General features: G+C 45.7%; 1 protein-coding gene across 1 annotated transcript in view; it reads right to left on the reverse strand.

Moving 5' to 3' along the window:
* Positions 1–24,000, reverse strand: part of mylka (myosin, light chain kinase a) — a gene marked incomplete at its 3' end in the record, with an annotated part of 59,000 nt that extends 35,000 nt beyond the window's left edge. Inside the window, exons 1-12 of the mRNA XM_030429349.1 lie at positions 23,934–24,000; positions 13,265–13,427; positions 11,936–12,143; positions 11,226–11,271; positions 10,344–10,509; positions 9,632–9,797; positions 9,517–9,538; positions 9,188–9,398; positions 8,840–8,916; positions 8,550–8,650; positions 8,149–8,358; positions 614–730 (exon numbers count right to left, since the gene is read on the reverse strand). Coding sequence (XP_030285209.1) covers positions 614–730; positions 8,149–8,358; positions 8,550–8,650; positions 8,840–8,916; positions 9,188–9,398; positions 9,517–9,538; positions 9,632–9,797; positions 10,344–10,509; positions 11,226–11,271; positions 11,936–12,143; positions 13,265–13,423 — 1,483 coding nt within the window. The remainder of the gene's footprint in view (positions 1–613; positions 731–8,148; positions 8,359–8,549; positions 8,651–8,839; positions 8,917–9,187; positions 9,399–9,516; positions 9,539–9,631; positions 9,798–10,343; positions 10,510–11,225; positions 11,272–11,935; positions 12,144–13,264; positions 13,428–23,933) is intronic.
* Between the last annotated feature and the right edge of the window lie 220 nt (positions 24,001–24,220).

The raw sequence follows: 24,220 nt of genomic DNA on the forward strand, positions 1-24,220 counted from the left end.
GTGCGTGTGTGTGAGTCTGTGTGTGTGTGTGTGTGTGTGTGTGTGTGAGTCTGTGTGTGTGTGTGTGTATGTGTGTGTGTGAGAGTGTGTGTGTGTGTGTGTGTGTTTGTGTGTGTGTGTGTGTGTGTGTGTGTGTGTGTGTGTGTGTGCGTGTGTGTGTGAGTCTGTGTGTATGTGTGTGTGAGAGTGTTCAGAGGGGGGTTTCCTGCAGCAGGAGGACTTTCCTAAACATTCCTTATAAAGCTGAGACTCTGTTCTTCAGCTGGTACACTGATGAATGAGCGTCCAGCTGACTCTGTGCTCACGGTCAGAGCGAGGCAGTCGAGCTTTCAGCAGCCAAAGAGACAGATGTTTCCCAAAGGAGGTGGTGGAGACCAAACACGGAGCTAACAGAGAAGGACTAGTCCTGAATGAGTCAAACATGAACACTTGAGACACACATTCATAGATTTAGCGTGACTTCTACTTCCTGAGGATGTCCTCTCATCAGTATCTCTTCTGTCCATAAATCCAGAGAGTCATTTCAAGTGCACACAATCAAACATGCTTTCAGTAAACCAATCAGCCTCCCAGCAGAAGAAAAGAAAACAGCTGATTGGTCTGCAGCTCTGACCTTCAGCCTGGACTCTGCTGCTGCACTCTGCTCCGTCACGCCTGAACACGCCACCATCATGCGGTGACACGCTCTGGATGGACCGCGAAGCCACGCCCCCAACATATGAGGACCGAGCTGGAACGAGACATCATCATCATGTTACTGTGCTGTTCATACAAACACCAGCAGCAAACACAGCGGCATCATCTGCAAACAGGTTGAGTCTGAGCTGCAGGACGAGCTGCACACAGACACACACAGACGCACACAGACGCACACAGACACACACAGACACACACAGACGCACACAGACACACACAGACGCACACAGACACACACAGACGCACACAAACACACACAGACGCACACAGACGCACACAGACACACACACAGAGACACACACAGACACACACAGACACACACAGACGCACACAGACACACACAGACACACACACAGAGACACACACAGACACACACAGACACACACACAGACACACACACAGACACACACAGACACACACAGACACACACACAGACACACACACACACACAGACACACACGGTACTGAGGACAGATAACAGCCACATTATATCTTTTAACAATAAGCCTTTAAAATGGTAGATAGCAGCAATCATGAAGTTATTCTTCTTTGACATAAAGACATGAAGTACTCTCAGCTTCATGTGGTTAAAGTATCAGTAGTAAAAACAGAAATATTCTCATGTAATATTTAACATCTGCAGTATGAGAAAAAGAACCAGACTCACACTTTAAGTCATCCATGAAGTCTTAGAGTATCTTATATTAAATGTACTGTTTTATAACTATACGTACAGTACATGCATGATTACACTGTCAGTACTATGTGTGTTTTGTTTATATATACATGTGTGATTGGAGATGCTGATTTTAATAAATAAATAACTTGTTTATTGATGACTCAACACAGTGGAGATCAATGGATTCATGCAGAGATGTTCTCACATGACCAGCTGTGACGCTGGAATAAAAACATCTCTGGCTGAAGTGAGAAGTAGTTTTGAAGGTTTAATGGATCAGACCAGAAACAGACGGACTGAATGACTCATGTCCTTTAAATGTGACATCATCAGCGTGCAGCGATGATGAGGAGACTGTAACCTTCCTCACATTAACACAAATGTCTTTCTGTAGTTTGTCATTAGACTGGAGATCGTTTAATGTCAAAATCATCGTGTGTCTTCTTCCTCTTCTTCTGTGGTTTAATGGGACTGTCTGAAGAATCAGCTCCACCTGCTGTTTATCTCCATCAACCAATCAGCTCACAGTCAGGACAGGATCACTTTGATCATTTTATGAAAAACCCAGTTCAGATTTATTTCCTCTGGGTGAAACTCTTTTATGCACATTCACACTTTGTATTCTGAGTTTCAAGAGTTTCCTCTCATGTTTTTGATGCAGCAGTTAAATTAAGAACTAAAGCAGAGCGTGACCTCACACAGCTCCGTCAGCACGGAACCGGCTCCCTCACATCCTGTTCTGACTCCTGGACCAGTTCAGTCCAAACGTGTCACTGACACTTTCAGATGTGATTTCCTGATTTGAGGCTCCTAAAGTGTAAAACATCTGGAGGTCCACACACACACACACACACACACACACACACACACACACACACACACACACACACACACACACACACACACACACACACACAGTGGATTCCCCCAACAATGCCCTTCTTGGGTCGGCCTCAGCCTGTGTGTGTGTGTGTGTGCAGCAGCATGTTTTGTCTTTATATGGTTTCCAGCTCCCATATTTGTTTAACAGTCGTACGACACCAGAGACTCTGTCTCTCTCTCTCTCTCTCCCTCTGTCAATTTCAACAAGCTTTATTGGCACGACTGTGGTTCACAATATTGCCAAAGCGTACAGGATTACAGAACAAGAATGTTAACAATAATAATGTTAACAATAATAATGATGATAATAACAATAACAATAATAGCAATAATAACAACAATAGTAAACAGAATATCAGTGTGCAGGTAAGAACCCAGTCAGGATCAGCTGGTTCATGTGGAGGAAATCATGTCAGGTGTTGTTGTGCAGCTCGTCTCTTCTCCTGTGGCAGCATTCACAGATCTCGCTGCATCTACAGCAGTGCCAGTTTTTTCTCCCAGTAAATGTTGTAGTTTTTCTTGGTCTGATAGTTTGGGGAAGTCTGGGGTTGTACCTGTGATTTTAATGTATATCTTGGTTCTGAGATCTGTGAATGTGTCACTGTCTGTCTGGACAGAACCGACACAGCCGGTCCACTCTGGACAGCCGGGTCTGTCTGTGTGGACAGAACCGACGCAGCCGGTCCACTCTGGACAGCCGGGTCTGTCTGTGTGGACAGAACCGACACAGCTGGTCCTCTCTGGACAGCCGGGTCTGTCTGTGTGGACAGAACCGACACAGCTGGTCCTCTCTGGACAGCCGGGTCTGTCTGTGTGGACAGAACCGACACAGCTGGTCCTCTCTGGACAGCCGGGTCTGTCTGTGTGGACAGAACCGACACAGCCGGTCCTCTGTGGACAGCCGGGTCTGTCTGTGTGGACAGAACCGACACAGCTGGTCCTCTCTGGACAGCCGGGTCTGTCTGTGTGGACAGAACCGACACAGCCGGTCCTCTCTGGACAGCCGGGTCTGTCTGTGTCTGCCGCTCTCTACAGATGTCTCTCTGAGAGGTCTCTCTACAGATGTTGTCCCTCTGAGAGGTCTCTACAGATGTTGTCCCTCTGAGAAGTCTCTCTACAGATGTTGTCCCTCTGAGAGGTCTCTCTACAGATATTGTCTCTCTGAGAGGTCTCTCTACAGATGTTGTCTCTCTACAGATGTTGTCCCTCTGAGAGGTCTCTCTACAGATGTTGTCTCTGAGAAGTCTCTCTACAGATGTTGTCTCTGAGAAGTCTCTCTACAGATGTTGTCTCTGAGAAGTCTCTCTACAGATGTTGTCTCTCTGAGAAGTCTCTCTACAGATGTTGTCTCTCTGAGAAGTCTCTCTACAGATGTTGTCTCTCTGAGAAGTCTCTCTACAGATGTTGTCTCTCTGAGAAGTCTCTCTACAGATGTTGTCCCTCTGAGAAGTCTCTCTACAGATGTTGTCTCTCTGAGAGGTCTCTCTACAGATGTTGTCCCTCTGAGAGGTCTCTCTACAGATGTTGTCTCTCTGAGAGGTCTCTCTACAGATGTTGTCTCTCTGAGAAGTCTCTCTACAGATGTTGTCCCTCTGAGAAGTCTCTCTACAGATGTTGTCTCTCTGAGAGGTCTCTCTACAGATGTTGTCCCTCTGAGAAGTCTCTCTACAGATGTTGTCCCTCTGAGAGGTCTCTCTACAGATGTTGTCTCTCTACAGATGTTGTCCCTCTGAGAGGTCTCTCTACAGATGTGGTCTCTCTGAGAAGTCTCTCTACAGATGTTGTCTCTGAGAAGTCTCTCTACAGATGTTGTCTCTGAGAAGTCTCTCTACAGATGTTGTCTCTCTACAGATGTTGTCTCTCTGAGAAGTCTCTCTACAGATGTTGTCTCTCTGAGAAGTCTCTCTACAGATGTTGTCTCTCTGAGAAGTCTCTCTACAGATGTTGTCTCTCTGAGAAGTCTCTCTACAGATGTTGTCCCTCTGAGAGGTCTCTCTACAGATGTTGTCCCTCTGAGAAGTCTCTCTACAGATGTTGTCTCTCTGAGAGGTCTCTTTACAGATGTTGTCCCTCTGAGAGGTCTCTCTACAGATGTTGTCTCTCTGAGAGGTCTCTCTACAGATGTTGTCTCTCTGAGAAGTCTCTCTACAGATGTTGTCTCTCTACAGATGTTGTCCCTCTGAGAGGTCTCTCTACAGATGTTGTCTCTCTGAGAAGTCTCTCTACAGATGTTGTCTCTCTGAGAAGTCTCTCTACAGATGTTGTCTCTCTGAGAGGTCTCTCTACAGATGTTGTCTCTCTACAGATGTTGTCCCTCTGAGAGGTCTCTCTACAGATGTTGTCTCTCTGAGAAGTCTCTCTACAGATGTTGTCTCTCTACAGATGTTGTCCCTCTGAGAGGTCTCTCTACAGATGTTGTCTCTCTGAGAAGTCTCTCTACAGATGTTGTCTCTCTACAGATGTTGTCTCTCTGAGAGGTCTCTCTACAGATGTTGTCTCTCTACAGATGTTGTCTCTCTGAGAAGTCTCTCTACAGATGTTGTCTCTGAGAAGTCTCTCTACAGATGTTGTCTCTCTGAGAAGTCTCTCTACAGATGTTGTCTCTCTGAGAAGTCTCTCTACAGATGTTGTCTCTCTGAGAAGTCTCTCTACAGATGTTGTCCCTCTGAGAGGTCTCTCTACAGATGTTGTCCCTCTGAGAGGTCTCTCTACAGATGTTGTCCCTCTGAGAGGTCTCTCTACAGATGTTGTCTCTCTGAGAGGTCTCTCTACAGATGTTGTCTCTCTGAGAAGTCTCTCTACAGATGTTGTCTCTCTGAGAAGTCTCTCTACAGATGTTGTCCCTCTGAGAGGTCTCTCTACAGATGTTGTCCCTCTGAGAGGTCTCTCTACAGATGTTGTCTCTCTACAGATGTTGTCTCTCTACGGATGTCGTCCCTCTGAGAAGTCTCTCTACAGATGTTGTCTCTCTGAGAGGTCTCTCTACAGATGTTGTCTCTCTACGGATGTTGTCCCTCTGAGAGGTCTCTCTACAGATGTTGTCTCTCTGAGAAGTCTCTCTACAGATGTTGTCTCTCTACGGATGTTGTCCCTCTGAGAGGTCTCTCTACAGATGTTGTCTCTCTGAGAGGTCTCTCTACAGATGTTGTCTCTCTACAGATGTTGTCTCTCTGAGAGGTCTCTCTACAGATGTTGTCTCTCTGAGAAGTCTCTCTACAGATGTTGTCTCTCTGAGAAGTCTCTCTACAGATGTTGTCTCTGAGAAGTCTCTCTACAGATGTTGTCTCTCTACAGATGTTGTCTCTCTGAGAGGTCTCTCTACAGATGTTGTCTCTCTACAGATGTTGTCTCTCTGAGAAGTCTCTCTACAGATGTTGTCTCTGAGAAGTCTCTCTACAGATGTTGTCTCTCTGAGAAGTCTCTCTACAGATGTTGTCTCTCTGAGAAGTCTCTCTACAGATGTTGTCCCTCTGAGCGGTCTCTCTACAGATGTTGTCTCTCTGAGAGGTCTCTCTACAGATGTTGTCTCTCTACGGATGTTGTCCCTCTGAGAAGTCTCTCTACAGATGTTGTCCCTCTGAGAAGTCTCTCTACAGATGTTGTCTCTCTGAGAGGTCTCTCTACAGATGTTGTCCCTCTGAGAAGTCTCTCTACAGATGTTGTCTCTCTGAGAAGTCTCTCTACAGATGTTGTCTCTCTGAGAGGTCTCTCTACAGATGTTGTCCCTCTGAGAAGTCTCTCTACAGATGTTGTCTCTCTGAGAGGTCTCTCTACAGATGTTGTCCCTCTGAGAAGTCTCTCTACAGATGTTGTCTCTCTGAGAAGTCTCTCTACAGATGTTGTCTCTCTGAGAAGTCTCTCTACAGATGTTGTCTCTCTGAGAAGTCTCTCTACAGATGTTGTCCCTCTGAGAAGTCTCTCTACAGATGTTGTCTCTCTGAGAGGTCTCTCTACAGATGTTGTCCCTCTGAGAAGTCTCTCTACAGATGTTGTCTCTCTGAGAAGTCTCTCTACAGATGTTGTCTCTCTGAGAGGTCTCTCTACAGATGTCGTCCCTCTGAGAAGTCTCTCTACAGATGTTGTCTCTCTGAGAGGTCTCTCTACAGATGTTGTCCCTCTGAGAAGTCTCTCTACAGATGTTGTCCCTCTGAGAAGTCTCTCTACAGATGTTGTCTCTCTGAGAAGTCTCTCTACAGATGTTGTCCCTCTGAGAAGTCTCTCTACAGATGTTGTCTCTCTGAGAGGTCTCTCTACAGATGTTGTCCCTCTGAGAAGTCTCTCTACAGATGTTGTCTCTCTGAGAAGTCTCTCTACAGATGTTGTCTCTCTGAGAAGTCTCTCTACAGATGTTGTCTCTCTACAGATGTCGTCCCTCTGAGAAGTCTCTCTACAGATGTCGTCCCTCTGAGAAGTCTCTCTACAGATGTTGTCTCTCTACAGATGTTGTCTCTTCAAGAAAGAATACTTTATTTAGTAATGAACTGTTGGACAGCTTGTGGGCTCTGAGCACTGGACAACAGTTATCATGACACTGATAAGAACGCATGAAAAGCTTTAATGTTTCATCATTAATGTTTTCATGGTGTCTCCTCATCATGTTTCACAAGCTTTCATTTTGATGACTGATCAAATGATATTTACTTCACTAAAAATCAAAGATCAGATTAAAGTCTAGAGAGTGAAAACAGATGTTGTCCATCACAACTGTTTCCTCTTCGTCTTGTCTCTCCGGTGACAACCACTGAGATTGATCACCATTAAGACTGATACTGTACCTGTGTGAAGCTGAGAGCACTTACATATATTGTTTTATTGGCACTGAAGGATGTGAGTACTGGTTGTGTTGTGACATCCTGTCTGTCGACCAGTCTCCTCTCTGATAACAGCTGTTGTGTTTCTACACGTACGTTCATCTCCTGAATGTTTATCTGCACTTTCCTTCACAAGTCATGATGATGTTCATAATGTTTATGGCTTCTGAATGTTTTTATCTTCTGTTGTGTTCATTATTTAAACAGGTTAGAAAAACTTCTGTCTTTAAGTGAAATAAAGCTTCCGAGTGTTTGACTCTGCTGCCCTCTGCTGGAGACTTCAGCCCACCACACTCCCCATGAACACATGCTGTGTCTCAGTTCAGGTCTGCGTCCTTCAGAGGAGCATCTGAAGGCCAATTACGTCACAACGCCGTGTGAAGGCTGTCCCAGTCTGAAGGCTCCTCCAGATGCTCCTTCCTGTTTCTGGAGGATGCACCGCTGCGATCCTTCGTGGCCTCACATATCCCAAGATTCTTTGAGTGCCCGAAAAAGAAGAAAGAAAGAGAGAAAATGGCGACATCGCGTGATGTAGATCATCACTTTTGCGGGCCTGGGTGGCAGAAAACGTGACGTAAGGGTAAAACATCTGGTGACACAACCAGGAAATGCTCCAAAGGCTAGACCGTCACATTTAACAACGGCTGACGAGGTTAACAAGGTCTCTCTGAAGGACTCGCCTTCAAAGACCACAAAGGCCGAGTCCTTCAGAGGATGCAGACCCTGAACTGAGACACAGCAGGTTTCTGAAGTCCGTCCTCACCCCCTGCTGCCCGGTCACCACACAGGAAGTCCAACATGGTGGACTAACAGGGAGCTCATCAGCACAAAGACAAAAGCACTTTCAGACATTAAGGCGCCATTTTTCTTGGTTAGTGACCATCAGTTGAACAATACTTTTCACGATGCATTGTGGGATACCTTGAGTCACTACGTAGGGTATAATAACTCCCACTAGACATTCGGACAGCACTATAAAATGGCGTCGTCACTATGTAGTGCACTATGTAAGGAGCAGTGACACAGCCGACATGCTGAAGTGTTTCTCGTTGGAAGGTCAGGTGACCTCAGGTGTCTTACTGTGAACTCGGAGCGTCCATGTTGCTGAGGTGACCGTTGCTCTGTCAGCAGTGATCAGCTGACACATGTAGGTTCCCTGGTCCACCTGTCTCACTCTCTCGATGGTCAGAGTGAGACAGGTACCATCCTGTCTCTGTTGCAGACCTGGACCAATCCTCACCGGCACCCCCTCCTTCAGCCATGTAACCGTGGCAACGGAAGCAGATGAGACTGCAGGTGAGCAGCAGACTTTACTTTAGTTAAAGGAAGTTCTGAGTGGAAGCTGGTTCACAGTTTAATGATTTAACAAAGAAACAAAAAGATTTCAGCTCGCAATGAAACACACAACCCTGATGATGATTATCATCATTATGATTCATTATTATTGAAGAATCTTGAGTCAGAATCAAAGGTCATATTACCTTGGCAGGTGAATGTGACCTGCGCTCCCTCCGTGGCCTCCTGGTCCAAAGGAACGGCCTCGAACCGCAGGTTGAACCCCGACACCGACCTCCTCCCAGCCCTCAGACACAGATAATAATAAACAGCTCTGACACACTCACTGGGCATTAGACTGTAAAGTTATGTCACATTCATAATAACAACTGGTACATTCCAACTCAGAGAGAAAATCAATTCAATGTGTAATGTAATGCTAACATTAGCTCATAAGCTAACTCTGCTCAGAGTCCAGATCTTCAGGTGTGACTACCTGCTGCTGTCTGAGCTGCTCACTGGCTGCTGGGCGGAACCAGTTCGAGCTGGATCCAGACTGGAGACAGACTGGACCTGCAGACAGACAGACAGACAGAATTAGAGTTTAAAGGCTAATAAATTGCTTTTTAAATCAACTTTCGGTTACAGGACGCAGGAAGTGCTGCTGTGCACATTGGACCGCTTGATAACAACCACATGCTGACAGTGACGGTGGAGGCACAGAATACATATTTATAATAGACCAACATATTTGATCCCAGAAAGAACTGAAGACAGAAGCAGCATGCGATCATGGGAGCTGCTGATGAAAGTCTCCATGACTACAGGTGAGGTACAGTTTTACCTGAGCAGCTGCAGGTCTCCTCTCAGCCACCAGAGGGAGCTGTACATCAGGTCTGCTCCTCCAGGAGGCTGATGGGAGGCTCAGCTGCTCCTTCTCTCTTAGTCTGGGCTGCTCTGCTGGGGAACTGGGAGCACTGGGAGCAGCTCTGTCCTCCTTCAGATGACCCTGGTCCCTGGCTCTGGTCTGTGAGGCCTCGGCTGGGCGGACAGACCTGCGGGAGGATCATCAGGATCAACATGCAGAAACTTTACCCTCCATCTTTATTGTTGTTAGTTTGAAGCATCTTGTGCTCGTTATCATTTTCTAAGTGCAGTCAGAGAGTGACTCACCTGGAGGAGTCCTCAGGAACACCTGAGGGCAGAAACAGGACACAAATATTCACTCTGCTATATATCAAATTATTCTGTCAGGAGTGTTGAGGTTAAACCTGATTGGTCGTCTCACCCTGGACGTTCAGGACGGCGGTGGCGGTTGCCGTTCCGGCGCTGTTGATGACCAAACATGTGTAACTTCCTGCATCCTCCACACACACTTCCTGTATCTCCAGGAAGTGAAGACCAGAGCGTTCGTACATACTGACCCGCCCACAAAACTGAAGCTCCACCTCCCCCTAACAGACAGCCACACAGAGACAGAGAGAGGGACAGAAAGAGAGAGGCTCAGCTGCATTGTGGGTTATGTAGGCAACAGGTTTAACAAAGGAAGAAGAGTGGGAGAAGAGGCGATGTCTGACTTCTTCTCTGCGTCCTGTGGAGCCACAACTTCGTACTACTTCTGTTAATATTTTCTTTATTCACTGAAATCAAAGTTTTACCTCAGTGAGCTCCTCTCAGCTCTGGACTCACTCACTCTTCTCTTTATGTCTCAATTCTTGGTCAAGACATTCGCAGTCACTGTGACTCTGACAAAGAAAAGGCAGATGATCCGCTCGTCTGCTGTGAAACCTTCAGTGTCGTAGAAAGACCCAACAGTCTTATCGAGAGAAGCATTTCTTTCTGCTCAACAACTTACTGTATATTTCATTTATTAGTGTTAGGATGCGTACAGAATCCAGATGAGCTCATTCACAGCTGCATTAACGTGTCTTTTTCTTTCTGGATATAGATCACATCTTGATGTAAAAGGGATGTGAACCTCTTCATAAAGCTCCTCCCACCTTGTACCATGTGACCCGGGGCTGTGGACGTCCTGTTGCTTTGGCGGAGAACTTCCCGGTCTGTCCCAGCTTGGCGAACACTCGATTCGGTTTAGCGACGAACTTTGGTGGACTCTCACCCCAAATACTGGGCCTGCTGTCTCCCCCCGGGATGCCAGAGCGACACCTGGAATCATGGGAAATGTAGTTCCATGGGCATGACTCATCCTAACTTCTTCACAGGAGTGAGAAAGACGATTAAAGCACAAAAGTAAAGCTTTAAAATAAATGTAGTGGATTCATATTCATATATGTATATGTGTTTGATATATATATCTATAGATATATATATAGAGATATATCTCTCTCTCTCCCTCATATATCTATATATATATATATATATATAGATATATATATATATATATCTATAGATATATATATATATATATATATATATATCTATAGATATATATATATATATATATATATATATATATATATATATATATATATATATCTATAGATATATATATATATATGATGTATGTATATATATACACACTTCTGAGGTGGAGTGGAGGTAGAAAGTTGCAGAAAACTGAAATACTTCACAACCGTCTCAAAGATGTTCTTTAACACAGTTCTTAGTTTCCAACAGTGGAAAATATTCTGACACATTTGCTCCAGTTTGATTTTAAAGGAAACAGCAGTGAATCTCTGCTGATGTGATCAAACCTCCAGAGGAGCAGATGTGAAGGATTTAAGGATCGTCCTCAGGACTGTTTTAAAAAGCAGCAGGAGGTCTGAGTCTGAAGCTCCTCCAACACACCGACGAGAGTTACGACTCGGCATTTATCACCACGACTCGACAAACATGAGAGGAGAGACGGAGGAGGAGCTCACCCTGTTTTCACGGAGGAACTGAGGACAAACTTCTTCCCAGAATTCTCTGCAGGTGGAAAAACATTAAAACGTTAGATGACCAGAAAAAAGTTCAGCTGCTTAAAGGAACAAGACGAGAAGGAAAAGAGCCTTACCTAACCAACAACAACACAGCAACTCAGAGCGAGTCAGACAGAAAGACAAAGAAACACTGGCACATATAAAACACACAGACACGACAGAGACAGGATCTAACAGAATGAAAACTACATCATGTGTATGCAATAAATGTCTAATCTAATCTCATCTCAAACATACTTTTAATGAAATGCAGACAGGAAAGACTGAAATTAGCACAGAACAATAAACACAACACTTTAATAATCTGTTTATCCTGTTTTACTTTGTTCACAGTAACGATTCTCTTCTTATCTTCCTGATGATCGTTTGTACAAAACAAGACATTGGATGACTTCACTTTCATTTGACTTTCATTGTTTTCTGACATCTTTTTGACAGAACCGACAACCTAAAACCCACAATGGTTCATATATATATATATATATATATATATATATATATATATATGTGTGTGTGTGTGTGTGTGTGTGTGTGTGTGTGTGTGTAATCCTGGCCGTGGAGTAATCCTGGCAGCAGTATCAGTATTTGCAGTAATTGATTATCCTGACACTGTATTAGAAGTTTGAGTCGTAACGATCAGGTGTTCAAACCTTCCAGAAGAATCTCCACGGTAACCTGTCTGCTCCCGGCCTGATTGGCGGCCTGACAGGTGTAACGGCCCAGGTCCTCCTCTCTGACTCCACCCACCACCAGGCTGAAGGTGCCCCGCCCACCTTGCGTCGCAACACAGCGCTCTCCACCAATCACAGCCCTCCCTTCTCTGTGCCATGTGACCTGAGGCTCAGGATATCCACGCACCTGAAGGACAGAGGTGTTTAATCAATTCATTACTCGCTCCATACCAATCAGACAATCAGTCAGATCAGTTTACAGCTTGAGGTTTGATCAATAATCAGATTTTTGAGATGTTTACCCACAGAAGGCGAGATCTGCCGTTAACATTTTATACAGTTATCTGGAGATAACAAAGCCTGTTGGATAATAATAATCGATCTTGTAGTCAGAAGGGCACACACACACACACACACACACACACACACACACACACACACTGCTCTCTGAGGTGTGTAAGAACGTTTCCTCAGTAATGTGGCACGCAGATGTGTGTGATGGCTTCAAGCTCAACTCCCATGAGGCCTTGCAGTGCAATCAACCTCCATGTTTTGCCTCTGAGCTGAGTACTGTGCTCTGACGGTGCATTCAGGTGCTGTGGGATTTTACAAACACAACATTCTTCTCACCAACAAGTGGAGAATGAACAGAGCAGTGTTTCCACCTGAGAGGAGAGAGTGTGTGTGTGTGTGTGTGTGTGTGTGTGTGTCTGGTTGACTTCTTCACATCAGGATACAGCCGGTCACAAGACTGAAGACACGTTCATCCTTCTGTTCTCACACCCACGTCCCTTATCTCCTCCCTCGTCTCCTTTCCTCACTGCTGAAAAAACCAGCATAGACCAGCACCAAAACAAACATATGCTGGTCTTGCTGGTGAAAAGTCACCAGCAAGACCAGCATATGTTGTGTTGTGGTGCTGTTTTTTTTAGCAGCGCTTTCTCCTCCTGCTTCATCTCTTTATTAGTTTACACTACATTTCCTCCATTGTCTCCTCTCTCGTCTCCTTCCTCTTCTTTTGTTTCCTTACTTGTTCCCTTCCTTGTTTCAGCAGGTAAATTACAACACCTAAATATCTGTACATGTTGGAACACTTGAATACACCTGTGCACCAGTGAAAGGTTAAAGTGAGCCTCCAGAGGAGGACTCGTCCTGCCGTTCATGACCTCTGACCTCTCACAAAATATAACTATCTGACAGTCACATCTTAATGAAATGATCTCACTACTGTTCCCAGACGATGACCCTTTATGATCCTAACTTATGAGTTTACATTCAAACCATCAGACGTGTCTGAGTGTGTCCCACCTTCCCCTCAAGTCGGGCGTCTCCCCCCAGGGCGACCCGGGCGTTGCGTGGAGGGAGGATGAAAGCTGGAGGCTCGTTGCTGTGGGAACTGCATCCTGGTGACAGGGCTGACACCTGAGAGATGGTGGATGAAGCTGATGCCAACTGGACGTTACTCATCCTTCTGCCAGAGAGAAAATACACCTGAGTGACATCATCGACACTTCAGGAGGAGGAGGAGTCATTACGGACAACAAGGTGCCAAACAGTCTTCTGCGTCTCGAGTCACACCTCAGGATGTTTTAAATATGAAGACAGAACCATTAGTCCAGACATGATGTGTTCTGACTAACCAGGTGATTTTTGCACCTGAACCTGACAGTTTAAACACAGAGCTGTGAAAACAGACAAACTTAAAGTTCAACATCAAGAAACATGAAGCTGTAACATAACTGTGGTTCTGCAGAAACGCATTGTGCCCACATTTATTCTGTCAACTGTGTGTGTGTGTTGAGGGATGAACAGATCAAAGACATGAAGGGAAAAAACACTGTGTGTGTGTGTGTGTGTGTGTGTGTTCGATCAGTGGAGAACACGGTAACATGTGACTCGCTCCATGTTTCAGCTTATAAGGTGAAACAAGTGATTTTCACTTCACTGATCAGAATCACTTGAATTCTTCACTTTTGAAATATATTTTTTCCCCCAAATCTGATCCTGACTCCCTCAGACTCAGCTCATCAGACTCAGCTCATCAGCCTGAGCTCATCAGCCTGAGCTCATCAGCCTCAGCTCATCAGCCTGAGCTCATCAGACTCAGCTCATCAGCCTGAGCTCATCAGACTCAGCTCATCAGCCTCAGCTCATCAGCCTGAGCTCATCAGCCTCAGCTCACCAGCCTGAGCTCATCAGCCTGAGCTCATCAGCCTCAGCTCATCAGACTCAGCTCACCAGCCTGAGCTCATCAGCCTCAGCTCATCAGACTCAGCTCACCAGCCTCAGCTCACCAGCCTGAGCTCATCAGCCTCAGCTCATCAGACTCAGCTCATCAGCCTGAGCTCATCAGACTCAGCTCACCAGCCTGAGCTCATCAGCCTGAGCTCATCAGCCTCAGCTCATCAGACTCAGCTCACCAGCCTGAGCTCATCAGCCTCAGCTCATCAGACTCAGCTCACCAGCCTCAGCTCACCAGCCTGAGCTCATCAGCCTCAGCTCACCAGCCTGAGCTCATCAGACTCAGCTCACCAGCCTCAGCTCATCAGCCTCAGCTCATCAGACTCAGCTCACCAGCCTGAGCTCATCAGCCTCAGCTCACCAGCCTCAGCTCATCAGACTCAGCTCATCAGCCTCAGCTCACCAGCCTGAGCTCATCAGACTCAGCTCACCAGCCTCAGCTCATCAGCCTGAGCTCATCAGACTCAGCTCACCAGCCTCAGCTCATCAGCCTGAGCTCATCAGACTCAGCTCACCAGCCTGAGCTCATCAGACTCAGCTCACCAGCCTGAGCTCATCAGCCTGAGCTCATCAGACTCAGCTCACCAGCCTGAGCTCATCAGACTCAGCTCACCAGCCTGAGCTCATCAGACTCAGCTCATCAGCCTGAGCTCATCAGACTCAGCTCACCAGCCTCAGCTCATCAGCCTCAGCTCACCAGCCTGAGCTCATCAGCCTGAGCTCATCAGCCTCAGCTCATCAGACTCAGCTCACCAGCCTGAGCTCATCAGCCTCAGCTCATCAGCCTGAGCTCATCAGACTCAGCTCACCAGCCTCAGCTCATCAGCCTGAGCTCATCAGCCTCAGCTCATCAGACTCAGCTCATCAGCCTGAGCTCACCAGCCTCAGCTCATCAGACTCAGCTCACCAGACTCAGCTCATCAGACTCAGCTCATCAGCCTCAGCACCCACCTGTTGTCCTCTTCAGCCTGAAGTGTGGCAGGTGTATCCAGGTGTTCTAACAACAGGACGTCAGTTCATTGCGCATGCTCAGTGAGAGTTGTCCGTCAGTGTGACTTGGTGTTGTGTTAGCTGGATGGCCAGCTGGTTTCATCAGAGTGAAGCATGCTGGATGTTTTCAGAACAAACAGACTGAGTTCTGTTGGTTTCACTCCGTCACAGTTCAGATATGCTGCGAACACCCGGCTGCCTTACATGGCTGTAAACCTCTAAACCTGAACTCTGCCTAACTTTGTTTTTAAATAACATTTTTATCTAAACGTCGACCTTTGCTTCCTATTAAGTCCACATTAGGGGTGCTGGAGCGACGCAGCGTGTGTTCAGCGGTCTGATTGTTTCCAGACATTCACTCTTTATATAAAAGGCTGCCTCTACAAACTGCTGCTAATAATGCTAAAGCTAATCCTGTTCACACAAACACGCTGCGATAAAAAAAGACAGGAGGTAAAAATCAAACATTTAAACTAAAATGTCAAAGTTTATAAGCAGCAGCTGACGGACAGAGTGGATGTGAAGACAACAGGCCCAGACAGACATTTACCACGTCCACCATCTTAGTTTAGACCGTTAACATGCTAACGTTAGCTAATTAGCACGAAACACAAGTCCGGTACAGTTTGTCCGTTAGCAGTCAGAAGCTAATGCTAACAGCTATCTTCATATGTGTCTTGTTTTGTCTCATGCGACCTGTATACAACGCTCCGCTACGCTAGAAAAGTAAATAAGCTAATCAGGTTATCGATGATCGATACAGACAGTAGCTACCTGTCCGGCCGCGGCTCGCTGTCGACGCGACGCGGGCGCCATGTTGAGGTCAAGATTCAAGCAAACAATGTGAAGAGTTCTCAACAAACTCTCATGAAGTCGGTTTGTTATAATCGTGAGAACTTGGACATGATAGTTAATACTTGTTGTAATTAAATAATCTGCTGAGGGAGATATAACGGTGATGTCATCACATCATGGCTAATTTCTACACAGTGTCATAAATACGGAGCTACGGAGTCCTGCAGGGGACATGGATGGGGCGCGCACGAGATAAAAAAAAAACCCCATCCATGTCCCCTGCAGGACTCCGTACATACACATTTATTCATTAATCGTTACATTTTATGATGTGATGTTTTTAAAAAATGTGTTATATTATCTATAGTGTAAAATCTTTATATTCAGCTGTTAAATAAATGTAATGGAGTATAAAATACAAGAACTCCCTTTGAAATCAGACAAGGGAGGAGACGAGAGAGGAGACGAGAGAGGAGACGGGAGAGGAGACGGGAGAGGAGACAAGAGTGTCCCACCACACTGTCCCACTACACTGTCCCACCACACTGTCCCACCACAGCGTCTCACCACACTGTCCCACCACAGCGTCCCACCAATGTCCCACCACAGCGTCCCACCAGTGTCCCACCACAGCGTCCCACCACAGCGTCCCACCAGTGTCCCACCACAGTGTCCCACCAGTGTCCCACCAGTGTCCCACCACAGCATCCCAGCACAGTGTCCCACAGCGTCCCACCACACTGTCCCACCACAGCGTCCCACCAGTGTCCCACAGCGTCCCACCACACTGTCCCACCACAGTGTCCCACCAGTGTCCCACAGTGTCCCACAGCGTCCCACCACAGTGTCCCACCACACTGTCCCACCACAGTGTCCCACCAGTGTCCCACAGCGTCCCACCACAGTGTCCCACCACACTGTCCCACCACAGTGTCCCACCAGTGTCCCACAGCGTCCCACCACAGTGTCCCACAGCGTCCCACCACAGTGTCCCACCACACTGTCCCACCACAGCGTCCCACAGCGTCCCACCACAGCGTCCCACCACACTGTCCCACCACAGCATCCCACCACACTGTCCCACCACAGCATCCCACCACACTGTCCCACCACAGCGTCCCACAGCGTCCCACCACAGTGTCCCACCACACTGTCCCACCACAGCGTCCCACCACAGTGTCCCACCACACTGTCCCATCACAGTGTCCCACCACAGTGTCCCACCACACTGTCCCACCACAGCGTCCCACCACAGTGTCCCACCACACTGTCCCATCACAGTGTCCCACCACACTGTCCCACCACAGCGTCCCACCACAGCGTCCCACCACAGCGTCCCACCACACTGTCCCACCACACTGTCCCACCACAGCGTCCCACCACAGCGTCCCATCACAGCGTCCCACCACACTGTCCCATCACAGCGTCCCACCACACTGTCCCACCACAGCGTCCCATCACAGCGTCCCACCACACTGTCCCACCACAGTGTCCCACCCGTGTCCCACTACACTGTCCCACCACAGTGTCCCACCACACTGTGCCACAGCGTCCCATCACAGCGTCCCACCACACTGTCCCACCACAGCGTCCCACCACAGCGTCCCACCACACTGTCCCACCACACTGTCCCACCACAGCGTCCCACCACAGCGTCCCACCACACTGTCCCACCACAGCATCCCACCACACTGTCCCATCACAGCGTCCCACCACACTGTCCCACCACACTGTGCCACAGCGTCCCACCACACTGTCCCACCACACTGTCCCACCACACTGTCCCACCACAGCGTCCCACCACAGCGTCCCACCACACTGTCCCACCACAGCATCCCACCACACTGTCCCATCACAGCGTCCCACCACACTGTCCCACCACAGCGTCCCACCAGTGTCCCACTACCTAATGTTAATAAAATATTCATATAATATAATTACTCTTCCTGTCACTTCTAGCAGAGGGACATATATTGTTTTAACTTGCATGTTTATTGCATACATTAACTTTTAGGCATGTTTGAGCTTAAAAGGGACATTGTTCTTCCCTCAGTATTTGTGTTTCACAGTTGTTTTTGCTTTATAATTTGTACTGAATGGTTCGTTTGTGTTTGACTCTCAGACTGAAACCTGTTCGGGGACAGCGATTGTGTTTGTATTGATCAGTGGCTGTGGGGGCAGTTGGAGTCATGGTCAAGTACATCTGTTCTCACTGTCCTCGTCCTCACTCGAAGCACTTTAATGAATCCGGGTGTATTTATCTTTATTGTTCTTCAAATTAAACTTCATCAACATCACATGATTGCTCAGAATCTCTTTTCACACAAAATTAAACTTTGTATTGTTGCACATTGTCTCAGCTCATAATCAGACATCTACTGACAACATTACGCAGCTTTTAACACGTTAAAGCTAAATGATCTGATTTGTTTTAGTCTTATCTCAGAGTTCAGTCATATTCACAATAATACAACCGGTTACATTAAACTGCCTTTGTGACATCTTTATACTTCTGGGACTGGAAGTATTAATGCTGCTAATGCTTCAGCACTTCATATTTCTCCACTGTGATTCACTACGTTCACTGAAGTTTACCACCCGTACACATTGACAGCAGGACTGTGGATTCATTAAGATAGCTGTGTGTGAATCAGGAAACAGGAAGAACTCAGTGCTGACAGCTGACAGCAGCTGATCGACAATCAATAAAACAAACTGGTTGTACAGAAACAGATAACAGACGAGCTCAAACACAGAGAGCAGAGAGAGTCAGAGTGATGGGAATGTTTCAGTCAGCAGCTCAGTTGTTACACAGATGCTGACACACACACACACACACACACACACACACACACACACTGGTCATGACGCTCTCTCGGCCGTCTGTATTAGTCGTTAGTGGATCATCAGGAGGAAACGCTGCAGTTTGTCTCTGAGCTTCTGTTCAGTGTAAACAACCATCACATCATCCTGTCTGTGATTGGTCCGTTACAGTTCACCTGTCGGTCCCGTCAGCGGCTGATTTAACATCAAAATTCAGAATGAATGTTTAGTAACTGTTTGTCTCTGACGGTTTTCACCAGCAGAGCTATGTAGCTAACATTAGCACCTGTTAGCGTTAGTCTCAGTCTGTTAGCATGATGTGTGAGTGTGTAGAAACGAGGCAGGTTTGTGATTATGATCATTACAAACATGTCTTGTGTTACACGCGCAGCGCAAATACAGGCATCGAGTTAAAGAAGGAGAATTATATATTATACTGTTTCTGGTCAGAACAATCCAACTGAAGCTCTGATCAGTAATTAATAAACATTTTGGGCACAGAACAGAAACTCACTACATAACACAAGTGTCAAAATGATCAAACTAAAGCAAGATACAGTCAGAAACTGTGGACATCTTATTTGAATCATTATAAAATACCTTTATACATTCTTTTAGTTTTCCAGAATGAAACAAGAAGCAACAGAATATTAGAAGTGATAAAAATATGAAACATGAAAATCTGAAGCACATGAAGGAGAAAGAGGAGTTTCAACTTCAAAGGTAAGTTACAGAAAAGTTCCCAGCATGCACCAGACTTCAATCTACAGCTGAATCTTTTGATGTGAAGAGATTCCTTCACGTCAGTCGAGCGTTTCATAAACATCCTTAAATACTCCAGTCTGTTTCCCACATTCACCCAGAAGAGAAACCAGTTCATACAACAGCTGAGAAACCAGTTCATACACCAGCTGAGAAACCAGTTCATACACCAGCTGACAGAAACCAGTTCATACACCAGCTGAGAAACCAGTTCATACACCAGCTAACAGAAACCAGTTCATACACCAGCTGACAGAAACCAGTTCATACACCAGCTGAGAAACCAGTTCATACACCAGCTGACAGAAACCAGTTCATACACCAGCTGACAGAAACCAGTTCATACACCAGCTGAGAAACCAGTTCATACACCAGCTGACAGAAACCAGTTCATACAACAGCTGAGAAACCAGTTCATACAACAGCTGACAGAAACCAGTTCATACAACAGCTGACAGAAACCAGTTCATACAACAGCTGAGAAACCAGTTCAAACACCAGCTGAGAAACCAGTTCATACAACAGCTGAGAAACCAGTTCATACAACAGCTGACAGAAACCAGTTCAAACACCAGCTGAGAAACCAGTTCATACAACAGCTGAGAAACCAGTTCATACAACAGCTGACAGAAACCAGTTCATACAACAGCTGAGAAACCAGTTCAAACACCAGCTGACAGAAACCAGTTCATACACCAGCTGAGAAACCAGTTCCAACAACAGCTGAGAAACCAGTTCATACAACAGCTGAGAAACCAGTTCATACACCAGCTGAGAAACCAGTTCATACACCAGCTGAGAAACCAGTTCATACACCAGCTGACAGAAACCAGTTCATACACCAGCTGAGAAACCAGTTCATACACCAGCTGAGAAACCAGTTCATACACCAGCTGAGAAACCAGTTCATACACCAGCTGACAGAAACCAGTTCATACAACAGCTGAGAAACCAGTTCATACAACAGCTGAGAAACCAGTTCATACACCAGCTGAGAAACCAGTTCATACACCAGCTGAGAAACCAGTTCATACAACAGCTGAGAAACCAGTTCATACACCAGCTGAGAAACCAGTTCATACAACAGCTGAGAAACCAGTTCATACAACAGCTGAGAAACCAGTTCATACAACAGCTGAGAAACCAGTTCATACAACAGCTGAGAAACCAGTTCATACAACAGCTGACAGAAACCAGTTCATACAACAGCTGAGAAACCAGTTCATACAACAGCTGAGAAACCAGTTCATACAACAGCTGAGAAACCAGTTCATACAACAGCTGAGAAACCAGTTCATACACCAGCTGAGAAACCAGTTCATACACCAGCTGAGAAACCAGTTCATACACCAGCTGAGAAACCAGTTCCTACACCAGCTAACAGAAACCAGTTCATACAACAGCTGAGAAACCAGTTCATACAACAGCTGAGAAACCAGTTCATACAACAGCTGAGAAACCAGTTCATACACCAGCTGACAGAAACCAGTTCATACAATAGCTGACAGAAACCAGTTCATACACCAGCTGAGAAACCAGTTCATACACCAGCTGAGAAACCAGTTCATACACCAGCTGACAGAAACCAGTTCATACAACAGCTGAGAAACCAGTTCATACAACAGCTGAGAAACCAGTTCATACACCAGCTGACAGAAACCAGTTCATACAACAGCTGAGAAACCAGTTCATACACCAGCTGAGAAACCAGTTCATACAACAGCTGAGAAACCAGTGCATACACCAGCTGACAGAAACCAGTTCATACACCAGCTGACAGAAACCAGTTCATACAACAGCTGAGAAACCAGTTCATACACCAGCTGACAGAAACCAGTTCATACAACAGCTGAGAAACCAGTTCATACACCAGCTGAGAAACCAGTTCATACACCAGCTAACAGAAACCAGTTCATACACCAGCTGAGAAACCAGTTCATACAACAGCTGAGAAACCAGTTCATAAAACAGCTGAGAAACCAGTTCATACAACAGCTGAGAAACCAGTTCATACACCAGCTGAGAAACCAGTTCATACAACAGCTGAGAAACCAGTTCATACAACAGCTGAGAAACCAGTTCATACACCAGCTGAGAAACCACTTCATACACCAGCTGAGAAACCAGTTCATACACCAGCTGACAGAAACCAGTTCATACAACAGCTGAGAAACCAGTTCATACAACAGCTGACAGAAACCAGTTCATACAACAGCTGAGAAACCAGTTCATACAACAGCTGACAGAAACCAGTTCATACAACAGCTGAGAAACCAGTTCATACACCAGCTGAGAAACCAGTTCATACACCAGCTGAGAAACCAGTTCATACACCAGCTGACAGAAACCAGTTCATACACCAGCTGACAGAAACCAGTTCATACAACAGCTGACAGAAACCAGTTCATACACCAGCTGAGAAACCAGTTCATACAACAGCTGAGAAACCAGTTCATACACCAGCTGACAGAAACCAGTTCATACAACAGCTGAGAAACCAGTTCATACAACAGCTGACAGAAACCAGTTCATACAACAGCTGAGAAACCAGTTCATACAACAGCTGAGAAACCAGTTCATACACCAGCTGAGAAACCAGTTCATACAACAGCTGAGAAACCAGTTCATACACCAGCTGAGAAACCAGTTCATACACCAGCTGAGAAACCAGTTCATACAACAGCTGACAGAAACCAGTTCATACAACAGCTGAGAAACCAGTTCATACAACAGCTGACAGAAACCAGTTCATACAACAGCTGAGAAACCAGTTCATACAACAGCTGAGAAACCAGTTCATACACCAGCTGAGAAACCAGTTCATACACCAGCTGAGAAACCAGTTCATACACCAGCTGACAGAAACCAGTTCATACAACAGCTGAGAAACCAGTTCATACAACAGCTGACAGAAACCAGTTCATACAACAGCTGAGAAACCAGTTCATACACCAGCTGAGAAACCAGTTCATACAACAGCTGAGAAACCAGTTCATACACCAGCTGAGAAACCAGTTCATACACCAGCTGAGAAACCAGTTCATACAACAGCTGACAGAAACCAGTTCATACACCAGCTGACAGAAACCAGTTCATACACCAGCTGAGAAACCAGTTCATACAACAGCTGAGAAACCAGTTCATACACCAGCTGACAGAAACCAGTTCATACAACAGCTGAGAAACCAGTTCATACAACAGCTGAGAAACCAGTTCATACACCAGCTGACAGAAACCAGTTCATACACCAGCTGACAGAAACCAGTTCATACAACAGCTGACAGAAACCAGTTCATACACCAGCTGAGAAACCAGTTCATACAACAGCTGAGAAACCAGTTCATACAACAGCTGAGAAACCAGTTCATACAACAGCTGACAGAAACCAGTTCATACAACAGCTGAGAAACCAGTTCATACACCAGCTGAGAAACCAGTTCATACACCAGCTGACAGAAACCAGTTCATACACCAGCTGAGAAACCAGTTCATACACCAGCTGACAGAAACCAGTTAAATGTATTTAAATGATTTTAATCCCCAGATAAACAACAAAACAAAGATTATAATATAATTATATTATTATAATATATTTATAATATAATATAATTATCATAATATCATATAATCATATCATTATCATATATTTATAATATAATATAATTATTATAATTATTATCATCATATTATAATATGATGATAATTATATTGTAATTGTTATTAGAATTATATAATTAACATTATAATTATCATGATATTATTATAATAATTACATCATTATAATCGTGAATAGAAAAATACCAAATACATAATACAAAGATATAAAATCAGATTTGTGTTGATAAAATGTTTCTGTCAAACATATTTGAAGGAATTTTAGAATTGATCCAAACGTTGTTGTAAATGAACTGATACATTATTTTTATATCATTTTAGGGAACTTTTAAATATTAGAATTCAGACTTTGATCGTTTTCTTCTAAATTTTTGTGTAAATTTATGGGACAGAAACATGAAGTCCTTCAGATTCACAATGAAAACAAACAGAGAGAATAATGAGACTAATGAACATACAGCATGTTTCCTTCACGTCACTCGGATCAGGCTGATCAGTCTCATACACTCATCGATAGGCTGGATCGATGAACGCAGCAGCTGTTTGTTTTGAAAGGCGGGTGAGCCGGCGGGAGTCGCGTGCGGCCGCGGACTCCGCCCCCCAGAGAGTGAGGGTCCGTTTGTTTTCACTGAGAACTTTTCAAAGTTCTGTTAAAACGAACAGAACATGTGACAGAACCGACCCGCTGAGCAGACTGAGACGGTCACAGTGAAGAGCAGCAGAAACAAACACACATCAAGTCCAGACTTACTCAGGAAGTTTCCTCCGAGCACCGAGTTCAGCCTCACAGCAGCTCCTGCTCCTGGTCCTGGTCCTGGTCCTGCACCTGAACAACTAGCACATTCATCACCGGCTGTCCTGCTCCTCCTCCTGCTGCTGCTGCTGCTGCTCCTCCTCCTCAGGCTCCACCTCCTGCTCCACCTCCTCCTCCTCCTGCTGCTGCTCCTCCTCAGGCTCCACCTCCTGCTGCACCTCCTCCTCCTCCCCTGAAATCACTGAGCTGCAGAAGGAGGACGAGGAGAGCAGGGGTAGACTGAC

The sequence above is a fragment of the Sparus aurata genome, chromosome 9 (genome assembly GCF_900880675.1).
Source record: "Sparus aurata chromosome 9, fSpaAur1.1, whole genome shotgun sequence".
Classification (NCBI taxonomy): Eukaryota; Metazoa; Chordata; class Actinopteri; order Spariformes; family Sparidae; genus Sparus; species Sparus aurata.